The sequence below is a fragment of the Amblyomma americanum genome, chromosome 3, assembly GCF_052857255.1.
Source record: "Amblyomma americanum isolate KBUSLIRL-KWMA chromosome 3, ASM5285725v1, whole genome shotgun sequence".
NCBI classification, from domain to species: domain Eukaryota; kingdom Metazoa; phylum Arthropoda; class Arachnida; order Ixodida; family Ixodidae; genus Amblyomma; species Amblyomma americanum.
The window spans coordinates 132,758,753-132,777,178 of record NC_135499.1 but is presented as its reverse complement, the minus strand read 5'-3'; the positions used below and the strand labels follow the sequence as shown (position 1 = coordinate 132,777,178).

Sequence of the window (18,426 nt, the reverse complement as noted above, 5' to 3'; positions counted from 1 at the left end):
TCCCGCCCCGCAAGGGCCCAATAAAAGGCTAAAAAGTAAATTGTAGTGTTTTCCTGCGTGGTTGTGAGAAGAAAATTAGGACCCAGTGTTCGCCCACAATCCCTTGCAGAGGCACAGACGCTATACACGTACATATATTTGGTAGTGCATGGCTCTACTGCGCACAGTATTGTAAAGAGCTTTCATCGGGTGTACATGACGCGTAGGTTGTAGCCTGTGCCAACATTTTATTCATCCATAGTCGCCTTGAAGAGAATCCGTCTTCGCCTTAGTAGAAAAGTAGAGAATAAGCTTCTGCATAGATGGGATTTAAGCGCATGCACTATCGCGTCGTACCATTTATGGAGGAGCTTAAGTGACCGCTACAATGTTTTTAGCGACGCATACAGGAGTATATGCACATTGATGAACACAGCAGCATTCACGAAAAGAACCGTCAATGAAAAAAGCTGACAGGATGGTTACCACTGCGTAACGCGAGATTCAGTGACTGTTGATAAGGTATTCAATCCCCAAGCAGACTTCGACGAACCAGGCTTATCACAGGCGACTATCATTTCTGGCACATGAGTCCAGCTCGTGTCGTGTCTGGCACTCTGTGTCCGGTTTAAAACGAGCACGCCTCGTCCAAACCATATTGTTTTGACGACAGAGTCAGCAGGGGTATTAAATAACTATTTTTGTTCAATTTTTGGAAAAAAAATGTGTCTGTTAGAGTGTTAATTCTACGATAAGCTGAGGAAGAGAATAGGTAAGAGACTACATATCTGTATAGTACAAGAACACTATTTTTATTTTCCGCGCACACTCGATATACCAATAGCTCTGCTCTGCAGTCCGCCGCTTTTAGCGCGCGGCGCCACCGATGACCGTATCCCCGGGTGCCGCGTATCGCAGCAGCTGCCGTAGGTAGACAGTGCTACATTCCTCGTTTTTTCCTGTCACGGTAACCACCGTCCGAGTGGTTCCCATGGAAACGCAGCCACCGGTTACGCCGACTACTACAACGTACAGCTAACACAGACTACTACTTTACTACTACGACGACGGAAACCCATTAACGAGCGTGTAACACGTGTCTCTGTAAATAACATACAATAATATCATCAAATCGAGTTGTGACCAACACTTGTTTAGGGCTCCCCGAACAGTCCTTAAATATGATAGGAAAAACGTATATTTAAGGACATTAATGCTCCAGTGGTAGGTCTAATTTTTTTTAGTATTGCCTCTCTTGTTAGAAACTTATTGCAGCTCTTGTAGGAACAGTGTTCTATAAATACTGGTTTCATTCTAGTATACGTAGTGAAGAAATTACAAATTTAGTTTTTTTCCGCGCACGCAGAGTTTTCTATCTAAGCCTTCTGTTGTACCAGAGCCTATGAGAGCTAATTCTAATTATAATTTACTGTGATAAATTGTGCTGCTTGTTTCCGCTCATTGTTCATCTATCAGATTTTTTGTTTATATATTTCTTTGAAGGCGGTATCACCCTGGATGCCCATAAATTTACTTTAAGCCATCAAATCTGCCTTGCTTCAATTTCCAGCACGGCCGTGAAGATCACCGTGGCTGACACACTGCTCGGTTTGTTCGCCGCATTCGTCGTGTTCGCACTCTACGGACACCTGGCGGACGAGTTCGCGGTGGAAATCGTTGACCTCACTACTCCGGGTGAGCCACACAATTCAGGACTTGCACGACCTGCAGTGCACCACTCAATGTCGCGCCGCTGCTCCAACCACTGTAGCAATTCAGTTTTTTCGTGCCTTCCCTCTCCAAAAACCTCTCTCGGCACCCGTGCGCCGTTTATGATGTTTCCTGTCACACTATATGTCTTGCCATTGCTGGGATAGCAGCCTTAATAGATGAGGGTGAATTTTTTTCAGCTCACCCCCTGCCGAATTTTTTCGCTCTAAAATTTCGCAAGGCCGGTATTGAGCGCCTAATTTCGTGTAATAATGCTTTTAGGTGTGGTAGCAGAGTTTTCTGGCAGCCTAGTTTGTGCCACTCATTCATTTTCAAAAAAAAAAAATGCAGGAAAACACGGGATCAGAAAAACTTAAGAAATTGCACTCTGTGTGTGTGTGTGTGTGTTTTATGTGTCCTCTCTTGACCTTCTGTCAATGAATGTAAAGTAGCTAGAATATAACCAATTCTGCATATATGAACATTAACCCATTAACGCTATCCGAAGAACTTCCATCCGTGGACAATGGATCTGCACACTGGAACCCAAGTGAAAAACCGATGTTCTAGCGCAACTAATTCGCATTTTGCCTGACTACGCAAATCGACCACCATTTTTTCTCTTTAGGGTTGATCCTCATTCCGCATTTAAAGTTGAATGCAGAAGAGAAAGTGAACCTCGTTCTTCTCTAGCTACCTAGTGGCCTCTCTCTCATTTTTCGAACCTCTACATTGAAGTATATAGCCTGCGGGTGTTTTTACAGTTCGACACCGTTTTACATTAGCAACTCTCCAATTGAGTAATAACTTTATTGAGTGTCCGGCAAGGTTTAGCGCGACCAGGCCTAAGTCTCCCACGTGGGGACGTCGAGATCTTGTCTCTTCGCTGCCTCGAGGGCCTGCTGGACGGCCCAGAGTTGGTCATTGAGGATGGAGCTGCGCCGAGCGACGGACCACCTCGACGAGAGGGTTTCGGGATTAACACCGGTTAGGTGTGCCTTACACTCCCAGAGTATGTGTTTAAGTGTAGCTACGTCTGTCTTGCAGACCTCGCACGTGTTCTTGTTATATATTTCGGAGTAGGTCCCGTTTTATTGCAGCGGGTTCGGGTACGTGTTTCCATGCAATTGCCTCTAGGCGATTGCCTGAGCTCTGCATAGTTTGTTGCTAGGGGGAAGGAACGTCCGGCGCGCCAGGTAGAAGGGTAATTATTTGAAGCTCGTCAGCCTATCTCGCCCCCCGTCTTCACCAAGGCTCTCTCCGGCAAGGTTTGCGAGACCTCGTGCGACGGAGTGAGCGACCTCGTTGAGGTTGGTGAGATGCGGAGAGACGTCCCCCATGTGTGTGGGGAACCGAACTAGCTCGACCTTGTTTGGCGAGCGTTTCAGGTTCTTGATTATTCGGCAAGCTTCCACGGATATTCTCCGCTTGGCGTAATTCTTTATGGCTGTGTCCGAGTCGCTAACAACGACCCCGCAATTATGATCAGATATGGCGAGTGCGATGGCTAATTCCCCAGCCACTTCGGCGTGTCGGGAGGAGTGGATAAGCGTTCCGGCCGTGTCGACGATCGCAACGGCGTATCGTCGATCGTCTTGATATTCGGCAGCGTCCACAAAGCGCGCTTCCCTCGCTTTTCCGTAGACTCGCAGCAGGGCCGCGGCTCTGGCCTGTCTTCTGGCTTGATTATATATCGCGCGTACGTTTCTCCCCAAATGCTAATTCAGATAGATATAAAATGCCGATTCTTCTTTCCAATAGCTGTATATTTAAACCGCATATCTACGACGTTGCCGGCAAAAAAAAAAGCAGGATGGTCAATGCGATTCGTGCGGCATGGAATATGCGTTAGTATTAGTGTTCTCCACTGCCAGTGGCGGGTGGCGTGCTCCAGTCCATCCATCACCAGTGACAGCTGTGCGCCATCTCCACTCACCTCATGAGTTCTAGCAATCACAGTGTGCCACGCCGTATAATCTGGCCACTCTCCCCACCCCTCGACTCTGATTGGCCACCGCCGCTTCCCTCTCACCACCCGTCGGCTCTCACTAGCCCTCTCCTTTCTGCTCTCCTTCCTTTCCTCTCCTCTTACATTTCTCCGGTCCACTTCGCCTCCTCTGCCCTTAGGCTTCACACGCTGCCATCGCCAGACACTTTTCGCGCTTACATTAGCCCTGATGATAACGCGTTAAGAAAACAATGCCTTTGTCTTCTGGCTACACTTCCAATATTGTTTACCGCGTTCCCCGAGTGTAAATCCTGTAATGTCTAGTGTAAATAGGCTCGAAGTGGCTGTGTATTCTAATAAATATTAAGCCCAGACGTTCACCGTCGTTGCGCATCGTGACAGGCCTGGACTACATGTTCGTGTCCTTCCCGGAGACGGTCGAACCGCTGCCCTGGCCGCGAGTGTGGTCGCTCGCCTACTTCCTAATGGTGTCCATCACCACACTCGGCCCTCAGGTGAGTCCGACAGCGAAGCGAACTTCATAGAGCAGCCAGTTAGGAACATTCACAGCCAAGGCAGCAAACATACAATCTCTTCACTGCAGGACCCTATTGGCCTTTTCTGATTATCTGTTAGGACTTCTCTGCATGTTGATCCAGACCGTTTCATGATGCGACGGCCTTATACCATAATTTCTGGTGCACAATCAGGAGACACTATAAATGTTAAAAAAAGGACTTTGCATTTGGCATTTTGCCGACTATACACAGGGGCCAGCTATTCAGTACATTTGTTTTCAAAATGTCCCATCATAACATGTCCTGTCTGAAAGGGTTCTCACTAAAAAAAACTTTTTTTTTTCACTGTCAAACATTCATTGTGCTTCCGTCGCCATCGCGAAGCTGGGTGGTCTTACACGTGCTTACTAGCCAGTATTGCCATCTTTAACTCGAATAATATTATTCTCCCGGTTTGTCCTGCGCGCCTCATTTTCACTATGCATGCATTGTTTGGAGTTTTTCCACGTTGAATGGAAGTGAAGCATAAGCGTGGAGAAAAGCAGTCGCGATGAATCCGAAAAGAAAAGCGTAAGCGTTTGTAATGCCGTGCCTTCCTGGCCAATAATTCAATTAACAAATTAGTGCAGGTAGGCCCTGAAGTAATATAATAGTTTCGGACAATCTAGTCACACAACACAACACTGTCTTGCAGACTACACACCAGCTGTGGACTATAATCCGGAAAATCGCTACCTTCTAGAATAATTTTCATCGGCACAGGAGAGATTTGAAGGGCGAGCTTCTGTGGTTCATCTCTCCTACTTTCTGGCACAAATGAAATACGGCGAGGCAATTTAACGGGCACTGACAGCGCACACCACTCTCCGTGCACGTTGGTAAAAATTACTGTGCATGGCCATGGAGCCCTCCACTAACGTACTTTTTTCTTCCTTTCTTCTTTCACTCCTTCCTGTATCCCTTCCCTTACGCCACGGATTTGCGTCCACCGAGATATGTAAGGCAGTTACTGCGTCATTTCGTTTCCTCAAAAACCAGTTTTCCAACCAATTTGAATTTTTTCTATTTCATTGAGCCTGGTCAAGCCAGCCCGCCGTGGTCGCTGGCTGAGTGACAGAAGGAAGGAAGGAAAACGTTTATTGAGCTCTAGAGAGTAGGTGAGCAATTTGGCTGAGTCAGGTGTGCCGTCCGTCTTCTTAGCAATGGTGGTCCGCCCCTAGTCCAGGGCTCCGCTGGATGCCGCTGCCAGCTGTGCTCGCCGGATTAGCCCAAGTTGGACGTCCTGACGGTCGCTGGAGAGCATTCCTTCCCATTGCTCCGCACTCGGGTTTGGTATTTTTGGTGCCAGCTCTATTTTCTGGCAGGCCCACGTTATATGATAGAGCTTGGGTGTTTCATGGCACCATGGGCATTTGTCTGTGTATTGTGTGGGCTTTATTTTGTTGAGTGTATTTATATTCGGGTATGAGCCCGTCTGTAGCAGCCTCCAGGCGACGGCGTCTTCCCTGCAGAGAGATTTATGTGGTGGGGGGTACCGTTTCCTGCAGCCCTTGTAGTGGTTTAAGATTGCCGAGTAATCTCTAGGGACAGGTTCGGCTTCCTCAAGGTCGCTTGTGGAGGGAGCTCGGTAGAAAGTGTACCCTCGAGCTACCCTGTCGACCGCTTGGTTGCCTTCCACTCCCGCGTGTCCCGGCGTCCATAGTATGTTTTATTGGTTCTTCTTCTGTGCTTTGTTTGGGTCGGTCCCCAGAGCGGAGTATGCGGAGCGCTTTGTGACCTATTCTGCCTAACATGAAGTTTCGGCATGCCGTTTGAGAGTCGGTTAGTATTGTTAAGGATCGCTTAGTCCGGTAGCCCTCCGCTGCCGCTAGAGCGACGGCCACTTCTTCAGCCTCGACTACCGTGCAGTCCCGTAGCGACGTTCTGATAATTTCCCGCATGTCCGAGTTTATCACAGCCGCTACCGCGTTGGGGTTGTTTTGTCCCGTCCTTCTGGGGTATGTGGCTATGCCCACATACACCGTTGTTGTCTGGCGGGCTAGTGATTTTTGGATGTACTCGGCTCTCGCCTTTCTGCGTTCTTCGTGTAGGTTGCAGTCCATGTTCTTGGGGATGGGGGTCACTCTAATTGTGCCCCGTATGCCGTCCGGCAGAGTAGCGGTTCGCTGGATTTCTTGTATTTGTTCGTTGCATCCCAACTTCTGCAGAAGCTCCCTGCCAGACGGAGTCTGCTGTAGTCTCTGCAGCTGGGCGACGTGTTGTGCCTCTCTCAGTGACAGAAGTTTCTTTTGAGCAGCCCTAGCTTGTCACTGTTTTGGCTTGGAAATGCTATGATTGCTTTTCACTTTGGGTGAGACGCAATAATGCCTTTGAACCCCAATTTCGATGCACGTAAAAGAATCGCAGGTGGTCGAAATTATCCTTAGGTGTCCTCAAACATTGTGTGCACATTACACTGCGAGATCACTGAAGTGAAATTCGCGACAAACGTTTCATCTATGCTTTTCTGACACTGCGCACGAAATTTAGGATGAATTTTTTCTGCTAAACTTCTAAAACGTCACACTACGTTCTGGAACTAACAAAACCAGAAATACTCCTGCAAATACACGCGCTCATCCTCGGTGTATTCTTTGTAGTCTTCTGTGATTTTTCACGTGATTCTTAAGCACAGTTCTCAAGACACGGCCGAAATCACTTATATATGCGTATACCAAAAAAAAAAACGCCTTCACCACGGGGTGCAATAAAAGAATCGAGCTTGTCGAATAGACCACAATTCGCGAAAACTGTGGCATGTCCCCTGACTGTGGACATTCTGCTGTGGCCATTCTGGACGTAGGACTACCAGCCAGAAAAAAGCTATAATTTGGCGTAGAAATGCTGGTCATATTATCGCACTGCCTAATTAAAGCAAGCGCTGGAACTAAACGCGCTGCTCTGCAGCCCTTTGAAGAAAATCGCAAGGTACCATGAAATAGCGCAATGTCGCATTCCGGATCCAACAACTCAGCTTTGCAGACTAGGTAAAAAACGCGTGTTATTTCAAACAATCATTCCGAAAACTTCCTTGCCTCCCCATTTTTTCCCCTCGCCGTTCTTAGTAGGATCATCTCTCCTCTCCCTCTCTATCGCTCGCTATTTTCCCCACGCAGATATGCACGTTCGCGAGCGCCGTGGGAAGCCTGGCGGACATGAACCTGGCATTGTCCGAGAGACGCACCCTGTGGGCGTGCCTCTCGTGCATGGTGGGATACGCGGTCAGCCTGCCCATCGCCTTGCAGGTGTGTCGTCGCCATCGGCCGCTCACTTCTGCGGGTTGTACCGCAGTATGGAGGCACCAGAAACGTTTTACCGGACCGGGAGAGGAAAGTGATCCATTACGGTGGCTCTGAGGCTTCATCATTCGACAAGGCGTTGCGCGAAAGAAGAAACTAAAAGTTTGGCTTTTTTATCCCATTACAGCAATGGCAAAGAGCAACATTCTCAAACAGCCTCCTCCGTCAGACAAGCAGTATGTTGGGGGAAAAAAGAATTATGGGGCTGTTTAAGCGTTCTGAATCCTTTTCACAAGGATCGAGGTTGATGAAGACGACGACATACGAAGCAAAGCGCGAGATACTGGCAGTTAAACACGCGAGATGTTCGGGTGCGGCGATTGCATGGTGGTCTTAAAGTGTTTAGTTTATTTATTGCGTCATCAGCCCACTCGACTCTCGGTAGCTCCCTGCTACGCTTGCCCTCTTCAGTAGCGATGTCGATGCTGTCGCAGCCTCCCACCTCCTCCGCGCGTGATGGTTTCGAAATTGGTCGCCGCGCTCTGATTCGTCCTAGGAGGTCACGTGACACCTGTGACGCCATCGCAGCATCCACCAATCCGGGAAACAGCTGACAACCGGCGGGTTTTGGCATGGTAACAGCTCTAAATGTTGTCGAATTAAAATTAAATAAATAAATTTACAGTTATAAACTCTCATGCTTTTTTCCCGGACAATACCAGGTTGGGGCCAGCTGCCACTAGATTTCGTAAGGAACATCAGCAGCATCTTTCGGACGTTATCATGTGTTGATTTCAGTTGATTTCCAAACAATGAACTTGCGGTCAGAAATTCTTGAAATACTTATTTGCCGAATTCACGCATGTATAACTTTTCTTGTGGGGACGAGGGGACGGCATGAAATATATCTTCTGCGGAATTTAACTTTGTACTCCTCCCTGGGCCTATCACAGCCGGCAGTTTGAATTACATAAATTAATACGGAACAGAGTCAATAAATAAATAAATCATTGAATCGATAAAATAAATAAAACACGCTTGACTCTACTTCCTCCTGCAGGCTAAGTGACTTCGGGAGCTCTCACTTCTCATCCCCATTAGCGGCTGTAATTTTGAGTTGTTTGCTGCATCGCTAGTTTTTGTTTGAAGTGCTTGATGAAGCTTCCCGCGGTGCAGCGCGAGGATATGCGAGCTTTGAGCGGAAGCGTCTATGAACTGCACAGGACTGTAGTCATAGGACGCGGCAAAAGGCAGCTCGAAAGAGAAATATTTTAAGCGTCGCTTATTCATGGTTTCGGTGATAAGTTCGCGAGCCTGTTCTGTCAGTACGTTCTGCCAGTCGATTTAGCCTGCGACTGCTTATGCGGGCTGTTCACCGAATAAGTTTTTTAATGAACCCAGTTTCGAGCAGCATTTGTCCCGTGCTGTTCTCTTTTTTTATTTGGTTGCGCTTTCAAGATTCAGTACCTCGGGAAAAAAAAACAGCCCAGAAAGTCTGACGCAGAAAGAACAGACACCACAGAGCTTGTGGTGTCTGTTTCATCAGCGTCCTTCTTACTGTTCTCTTCTTTCCAAGAAACTGCTGGAAATTTTGTATAGAAACCTTGCACATCCTCACCTTTCCGATGGAAGCGCGAAGCTCATGTTCTCGGACAAAAACACTGACCATAAAAGAACGTGGTTCACGTGCTACTGTGTATGCTATCGGACCTAACAGCCCCACGCAGATACCTTTGCTGCTTTTAAAAAGTGGGTTTTCAAATACTGTTGTTTTCATTCGCCATTAACGTCACCATCTATTAAGTTCAGCACAGTCTGCACGAAGGTGCTTTTCAAAGGCATCTTTTATGGGCGTAAACATCAGTTGTGCAGCGCATAATTCGCTCTTGGTGCCATCTATGAAATGCTCCTCAGGAGCCATGCCACGTCGAGCTCCCTCAGTTCCCTCGAAAGGGAAGTTTAGTGGCTCCGCGTTCCTTTAGTCCAACGGAGTTTGAGGTTGTTACGTGACAGGCCGGCAACGAAAGCGCGGGCATTCAGCTTTTTGTTAGTTCAAGCGCAGAGGACCGCAGTGGTAGTTACATGTTTGGCCAGACCGGAAGTAAAATTTCTTCACCACATCCTCCACAGGGCGTCGGCATCACCTTTCGAAACTTCGTCGGCCAAATCATTTACTTCGACCTGCTTCCTTGGATAGGCGTGGCCGAGGTCATCACCGTTGCCTATGCTTACGGTGAGTTGCCGAAATTCTGAGCTTCGACATTCTCACCACCGTAGCACTACTCTTAAAAAAATTGCAAAAAAATTGGTTGTCGGGGAAAAGAAATGGCTCAGTATCTGTCTCACCCCTACTGAAAAAAGTTGCATGATACAATAACCTCATACAGCTTGTCATACAAATGTCATACAAATGTCCCCAATTTTTTGCAAAATAATACATTTCTAATACAGATGTCATACAGTATCATACAACTTGTACGAGATTTGTATGACGAAGCCTGTATGAGATTATTGCACCATAGAACATTTTTCAGGAGGGACATCTCGGCGGACACTTGAACCGTGCCGCAAGGGAAGAGATATATAAAGGAGGGAGTGAAAGAAGAAAGGAAGAAAGAGGTGTCGTAGTGGAGGGATCCGGAAAAATTTCGACCACCTGGGGATCTTTAACGAGTTTTGACATCGAACAGCACACGGGCGCCTTAGCGTTTCGCCTCCATCATAACGCGGCCGTCGCGTTCGGGTTCGAACCCGGGTCAGTAGCCGAGCGCCGTAACCTCTGAGCCACCACGGCGGGTACTCTTCAAATGCAGGAATAAATTTCACGGTATATGTCATATACCCCCGACGGAGGACCCAACTTGGGTTCCGAAAATTTTAACAAAAGAAGGAATGGAAAGCAAAGAGCAGTTGCTTTTAAAATGTTCATAGTTTTCCCCACACGGCATATGTTCTTCGAGGAGACACAAATAACACAGTAATCAAACCTTGTAATGTTATTAAGGTACGATTAACGTTTGCAACGCATTCGACGATGAAGCAAGCAAAAAAAATAAACGAATTGGCAGCCATTTCGCACATACGGCCACTGGTCTCACGCGCGAAGCGACTTGACAGACTGCCAGCCAAACTGTCGTTAACGTCCAGAGTCAAATCACATCGCTATGCCCGATTTGTTTCCCTTTAATGCTTGCCTTCGACAAAGGTGGACAATACACAGAAGCAACGGCTTACAGAAGACATTGTGCAAACAGTAAGCGTAATATTAGTCTATATTTGCAATGACATAGTCGTATTAAAAATTTCTATCGATACGTCAACGGCTCTATTCTTGTTAGCCACTTGGGAGCTTTAGCTGCCACTTTCGGCAAGTCGATAAATCGATTAATAAATACAATAAAATAAATTAATGCAGGCCATGCATCAGAATCACAACGATATCATGCCATTCTGGAGCGCCAGTTATAGTAGAGACCTATTAGCAATATTAACTCGAATGGCAACCTTTCCTCATTGTCACTGATAAGTACCTGATACCACGTGAGACCAATGGAAGCTCTTTATTGTCCTTTATAGTGCATCCAAAAAACGCTGCCCGTATGAGCAATGCAAAAAAAAAACATGGTCTATCGTTTCTGACTGTTAACAAATTAAACAAAGTGACCTCCACAGTAGAAATAGATTCCTCCTCTCAAAAAACTTCCGGCTAGTAGTGCACCGGCATGTAATAATATTAAGTTTTTGGCACCTTGGGCACCCGTATTTTTTACCCGCTTGAGAACGTCACAAGTAGCACAACTTTTCTCTCCTCACACTAGATAAATATTCATGAGAAAACAACTGACAGAAATCGAACACTCGCGAAAATTTCTCTAAAATAACCAAAAATACGCCCGAAAACCTTTAGGATGAATTGTGAAGTGAGACAAGGCACGCCCGAAACTTAATTGGCACGCAGTGCGCAAAAACGGACCGTTGATATCGCACACAAATAGAAATCTGCTCACAGTCCGTCGCAAAAATGAATGCCCCAAGCCCAGTCCACCGTCCTTCACCCGTATAAGCAGGTCCATTCTAATGCATAGTTGCCATTTCGCGAACCATACAAAAACGGGAAAGATTTTATTCAACCTCTGTATGGTCAGTCTTGCAGAGTGCAACGCTTGCATAACATAAGCTTTGTGATAAAAAAAAAATTGGTTGCATATAGTGGCTCTGGCGAAAACTGAAGGGTGCACCTCTTTCCACCTTTCCGCCTTTCCACGTATGCTTGCCCCGAGTCTGCGATTTCCAGTACGGCTTGCTATCGTGGTAACAGCCTAGTCGGAAGGCCAAGTATTTTAGTGGGATCGCTAGTATACATTGCGAAACTGTCAGGCGGTGATGGCCATCCTCCGTGCCAGGCCCCTAGGGGCTTTGATTAATTGATTAGCCGTAAACACTGCAACATCGTCTGCATTTGCAAGCAGCTTAACTTCGGGCGGTTGCAGCGGAAAACCATGAACTTTCTGATTAGTAGTTTATAGTTTAAAGGGGTTTAACGCCCCTAAACGACTCCGGCTATGGGGACGCCGCAGTGAAGGGCTCCGGAAATTTCGACCTCCTGGGGTTCTATAATGTCCAGGCTGGAGGTCTTAATATCGATGGGCGATAAAAGTGGGCTTAGAGGGTTGAAATTCTTATTGGCTCAAAAGTTCAAATGCACTTATTGGCTTCTCTAAACTTTCTCTCGTTCCGTTTTGCAATCGTGGCAATGCGCCAAGGAACATTTCCTTGAATGTGCTCATATCTATGTCACGTGAGGTAAACAGTGTCTGATAGTATTCAAAAATCCCGTTTTATGCTATCGCTTTCTGCTTGTAACAAACCGCCACATCCTATTTTTGCGATAGGAGTTCTCTCAGCACGGGCTTCTTCAATTCCCAGTGCTCGTTCTGATGGTGCCTCCCCTACAGCTCAATCTTCCACCCGAGCCTGCATTATAAATTCAAATATTCTTTTTCAAGTTTCTCCTTAAACCGAATACTACGTGACCTATGTTTAATCGCATTCATTTTAGCCTTCTCTTTGCAGAGCTCCCACAGTTGCCATATTTTCAGCATTGCATTCGGCTCCAGTTTCCCGATTTCTTCTGCTACTGCTTGATTAAAATGTTCGCCCTTAATAAGCGTATCATTCAATTTCAATTTCAGAGAGTCCATGGATAACTGGTCGCCTCTTTTTCCCGTTCCTATCTGACATTTTACCAAACCAGCTCCTTAAAAACCGAGGAGCCAGCGAATAAATGTCGCACTTCGGAATCAGTTCCAGCTGCACGTTAAAGCACTCTAGACTTGAATTTCTTGACATTCCAAAGTCTGCATACTTCACACAACGACGCATGCCTTCTAGACACTCCGCTTCAAGGTTCAATCTTAGAGATTCCATCTGTGGGACATCTGTGCTTCCATCCCTAAATCCCCATGTGCTGTCTTATCACGGGCACACAGGACGCAGTAAAGACGCCCTTGAAAATCAACAATTTCTCGAAACAAAGGTACTTCAATGCGCTTAAAAAACGCTACCCTTTCATCAGCCACGTCTCAATCGTACTAACAAATCTTGCATTCAGTAAGCCTTACCACCATACCGGAAATCAACCGCAACTCACCTCCCAGAAGAACACGACAAATCTGCCATCACTGAAGAGCAGGTAACCTGTCGACATAATGTACGCAACCGGCAGACATTCCTACTGCTTGGCTCGCTACAGAGAAAAAACGAACAGGACGGTTACGACTGGGTAACGCGAGCTTCAGCGATAGCTCTTTAGGCATGTAGTTTTGTGGATATTCGGTGGCACACTGGTGTAGTGATCACGTGATGCACCCCTTTACTGGCAGGCGGCTGTTCGAAACAGAGCCACCCGTAGGCTTATGCGACCCAGGTTGACCGGCGCAAACAGAGGGTGCTAGCGCACCCACCGTACGCCAATGCCGAGGACGACGGTGGACGACTACGACGAGGAAGTCAGGGGCGGGTGCCTAACAGCTATCGCTGTAAAAACCTAGACGTCGAACGTTGCACCACGCTTCCGGTCTCTTCTTCCTCGTAGTCCTTTGGTTCCTGTAACGCCAGGGCGTGAACATAATTTTTAGTTAGCAGTCGGTACACATGGCTATGCGTCCGTTTGCGTGCCAAGCCCCTGACGTTCAGTGGCTCTATTCGCAAGAGGTAATAATAATAATAATAATTGATTTTGGGGGGAAAGGAAATGGCGCAGTATCTGTCTCATATATCGTTGGACACCTGAACCGCGCCGTAAGGGAAGGGATAAGGGAGGGAGTGAAAGAAGAAAGGAATAAGGAGGTGCCGTAGTGGAGGGCTCCGGAATAATTTCGACCACCTGGGGATCTTTAACGTGCACTGACATCGCACAGCACACGGGCGCCTTAGCGTTTTTCCTCCATAAAAACACAGCCGCCGCGGTCGGGTTCGAACCCGGGAACTCCGGATCAGTAGTCGAGCGCCCGCAAGAGGTGCAGGAGCTATTTTTATAAATGGCGAAGAGGCCGAAAGCACGGTGCTTCTTTTTTGCCTAAAGCACGTGGCTAGACTCAGTTCTTGTCTACGCAGCCTCCACAGCAAGTGGACAAAATCAACTTAGGCGTAGGATGTCTTTTTCCGACCCTTTGTTATAAGCACTGATGTTATCCCTACGGCAATATATATGGAGCTAATTATGCGTCCATCGCAGCAGACTTATTTGTCTGTGCCACGCTGATTCCCTTTGCCATAAATCTGAAGGTAGAGTACTAGACGCGTGTGAGCGCGTGCGAGTTTGTGTTTATCGCCTCACAAGAATACGCCCTGCTGAAGCCCTTCGATTGCGATCTCCTCCATGACAATTCAGACTGTGTTCGTAGAAAGCGCCGTACCATTTTGGCGCGTTTTATTGATGTCCTACCTAGCAAAGAAAGCGAGATGCGGCAGCCACTGCTTCTTTTCGAGCTGCTGCGCTCATGTACGTGATAATGGAGCGACTACAGTTCGACACGATATCCTCTTACTGAGCTTTTGGAGGTTTCTGTAGACGTCCCTTGTCCTTTTTTTTTTAAGCTTCCTCCTGAAGCGCATTTATGAAACGTATCGTCATTGCGGAAAAGTCACAGCGGCACAAAGGCGGTTGATACATCACTTAAGATGCTACATCTTCTTAATGGTTTTTTTCTTACTACCGGTAGATCAGAGATGATGCCTTCTCACAGTTCTGGGAATCTCTTCGTCTTAGTCATGCTTCAATTAAGAATTTAAATATCCGGGTAAATATTAACCTTTTGATCTTATTTAATCTGTACTGATTCTCAATACAGGGGCGTTTTTGCATTCTGCCGCGGCAGAAATGCAGCCGCTGAGGCTGGGGTCGAACCCGTGACCTTAGGCCGAGTGTAAGAATTTTATGCCTATTGTGCACCATACGGTAATTTCTGGAAAGATTCCCCCTCTCCGAAATTAGAAACACACTGCAGCTCTACGACAAACAAAGCAGGAGAAAAATCTGCAGACGATTACGACAGTCGGTAATGCGAAGTTTGAGAGCAGCTCTTTACACGCCACCTGTCACCGCTGGCAGGTGGCGCGTTACGCTTAATCCTGTTAGTGTTCCTGTATATGCTCCCGCAGGGATCCTCCCTGCGGGAGCATATACAGGAACACTAAATCCCGTTCAGGAACACTAAAGCCACCTTCGATGGGGTTTTCGCTTTATTGCCTGACGACGACAATGACGATTGCGACGAGGAATGCAGGAACGGGTGCCTAATAGCTGTGCTGTAAAAAAAGAATAAAATGAAAGAAAGAAAAGCTTGATGAAAACACATGCGTGATGTTCGTAGTATGCATACGCCATGAAATATTGTGAAGCTTCTCCTTTTTCTAACAACCTCCTTTTTTTTTTGCTGTCGTCGCAGGTGCTAGCCGTTTCACGAACGACATTTACTTTATCTTCAAAGAACACCCCCCTGCCTTTCTTCCATTGTGCTGGCGCTTCGTCTGTCCGGTGATGATAGGGGTAAGACTCTCCGATTGCGTTTAAGTCCAGTTATTCCTGCTGAAACGCAATGTGTAGGCACCATTCCGCTCAGAAAACTGTTCCGTTTGTTCCCCTTTGGGCAAAAAATTATCGCCGGAATAAATGAACTTTTCTCTGAGCAAGACGCTTCCCTACATGAAATATTTTTCGCAGCGTTGATTGCGCTATCGTTGCGCCTAACACAGCAGAGGCAAACGCCCTCCCTCACGTAAATTAATCAGATGTCAGTCTCCTGTCTCAAGTTAGCCTTTCTAGAGCTACACAACGGATAACCATATTTCTAACGCAATTAAAGAACCAAGAAAGTAGCAATTATCTTGCGATGCTGCCGTGTTGTTTCTATTTTTTTTGCTGTTGTGTTCCGCTTTGCTAGCCACTAACCTCAAACGACAATAACCCGGTCTGCACTAAAATGTATTCCCCCAGCTCGCCCTTGCTAAATTCTTGTCCCTGTGAAGTTGTCCAAGATGCAGAAATTTGTGTTTGTAAACAATTCATAACTGGGACAGCAGTTGCGCAGGCCTGTTTCCCCACTGAACTCAAGAAAGCAAGGTTGGCCTGATCGCATCGTCAACTGATTTCAGGTTGCTATAAGCATCCTAAACTGCGTCCGCCAGAGAGATACGGCACAGAGAGGGAAAACACCCTCCAAGCGACAGGCGAACTCGATACACTACAGCGCATGATTCCCACGCAAATTTTGTACGAACTGGGACACGGGCACTTCGGTGTTTGCGAAGGCTAGCAAGTGGTGATGGTGCACGTGCGCGAGAGCACGTGCGAAAGCGACGCCAAGGGGGACAGGTCGAGAGAAACCAGGCAGTTTCAGCATTTCCCTGTGACGTATAAAAAAAGGGGGGGGGAGCAGTTGCAAAGTGCCACGTGAAGCGCCCCACTGAAAATAAAGGTTTTAAAACGCTGCCCGCAGTCGCCGCACGCTTTCCTCTGCTGTAACCGACGGAGCCACTATACAAGCAAGAGTCACAGGAAAAGTATTCAGACCACAACGCTCCTGTCGCCGCGACCATATACAGAAGTTTCATGACGTACGCAGCTCTGCAATAGCATCCGTAGTTCTCTGTGTACCCGCCTTGTCACCGTCTTTGTAAGAAGTGACAAATTAAACTTGTGCGTAATTGGCACAGCTAACTCCGCAGATATTGTACACGGACTCCCATATAAAACAAAAAGAAAAAACAATTTTCGTTTGTCGTTGAAGCAAACCCTTGCGCATGTCCTCGAAGAAAGCCGACAAAGTCCGTTACTTCAATCCTGCCAGCGCGCAGGAAACACCGCTTCTTAATGGTGGGGTGAAGCTATAAAAAGAATACTGTGTATACAGCGGCGCATGTAACTATTCCTATGTCCCAAATTCTGAACCAAAATGGCCTACGAGCCGGAAGTTCGGCGCTTTATGGAAATTCCTTGCAAACGTCAGCGTTTGCTGGCACGGCAACAGGGTGTTTCATCTAGGACTTTATACAATTTTTGGAAATAGGCTTTTTGAGTTAGAAGAGCGCTTTTTTCGGCGTAGCATTGGCAGTGGTGTAGTACATTAGAATACAGCTAAGACGTGCTAACTTGCAGGCTGCTTAATTACTTCGAATAGTTAACTTTTTAACTATTGCAGTTAGGCTCTTTAATTTTTCAGAAGCATGTACCCCCCCCCCCCCCCGTAATTAATATCCATAACAGTTTTTAAAATTTCGAAAACGTGGTTGCCCTCGGTGCTGTGGCCAACAAATTATGCCTATTTCGATGAGTTATATGCACTGGAGAGGTTGCTTTGCCTACAAGCTTCTCGAAAGCGCATGTATTTTGGCGCGATGTAAAGATAATTTGATGGGCCACAGCGCCGAGGGTAACTGTGTTTTCTAAATTCTAAGAACTGGTATGGATATTACTTACGGTGAGGTACGCGCCTCTCAGTAATTAAAGAGCCGAACAGTATCAGTTAAAAAGCTAACTATTCAGTAATAGTTAACCAGCCTGCTAGTTAGCGTGTCTTAGCTGTATTGTGATGTATTGCACAGCTGACAATGCTAAGCCGAAAAAAGCACCCTTCTAACTCAAAAAACCTTTGTGTAAATCTTAGCTGAAACACCCTGTATATTTTACAAGTCCAACGGAACGTTAAAAGGAGAGCAGTACCCTGAAAACTTTTTCAGTCACTTTACTGCGAGCTACACCGTGCCATTTCTCAGCCGCCCTAATGTAAGGCCATTACGGTGTTCTGATTGCTCCACTGCGTAGCTGGCACTATTAACAGTTTACATACAGCTTTCCTCGGCTCGTAGGCCATTTTGGCTCAGAATTTGGGACATAGGACAGAGACAGACAGAAAAACTTTATTGAGCAAGTGAGTTTTAGACCCAGCTGGGTCCCTGGGCCACTGCGCGGTCCTGCACTGCATCAAGTAGGTCATGCCGGTACATGACGTCGGCAGCCCGAGTCGTCGGGTCTGCAGACATAAGCAGGACCTCCCAGTCCTCCCAGCTCGAGATGGCGTGCTGTCCCCGCGGGGGAGGGTCAGCAGGGCAGCCGAAAAGGATATGGGAGAGTGTGGCGTGGGGGTCACCGCATAGGGAGCATGCAGGGGATGTGCCGCAATAGTGGGATAAAAGCTGAGGGGATGACAGAGAGCGGGTCTGGAGGCGTCTGAAGAGGATCTGTTGGGAGTGCGTAAGAGAGGGGTGGGAAGGAGGGTAAGTCCGACGGTCCAAACGGGGTATTTTCGTGAGCTTCGCAAAGGTGTACGCCCGCTCCCTCGAGAATCCTGGATCGAGACTGTCCCGAGCCCGACAAATCAGACCTCGGGCCAATTTATCGGCAGCCTCGTTTCCAGGGTTCCCAGAGTGAGCCGTCACCCACTGAAGCTCTACCCTGCGCGGTAAATTTTGGGTAGGGGTGTTCAACAATTGC

At 47.2% G+C, this 18,426-nt stretch overlaps 1 protein-coding gene across 2 annotated transcripts in view; it reads left to right on the top strand.

Annotated features, from left to right (window-relative positions):
• LOC144124935 (sodium-dependent nutrient amino acid transporter 1-like) overlaps positions 1–18,426 on the top strand; it is a 35,825-nt gene that overhangs the window by 9,741 nt on the left and 7,658 nt on the right. For both annotated transcript variants that reach the window (XM_077657897.1, XM_077657896.1), the window contains 5 exons: positions 1,550–1,674; positions 4,040–4,152; positions 7,311–7,439; positions 9,564–9,666; positions 15,383–15,483. In XM_077657897.1, coding sequence (XP_077514023.1) covers positions 1,550–1,674; positions 4,040–4,152; positions 7,311–7,439; positions 9,564–9,666; positions 15,383–15,483 — 571 coding nt within the window. The remainder of the gene's footprint in view (positions 1–1,549; positions 1,675–4,039; positions 4,153–7,310; positions 7,440–9,563; positions 9,667–15,382; positions 15,484–18,426) is intronic.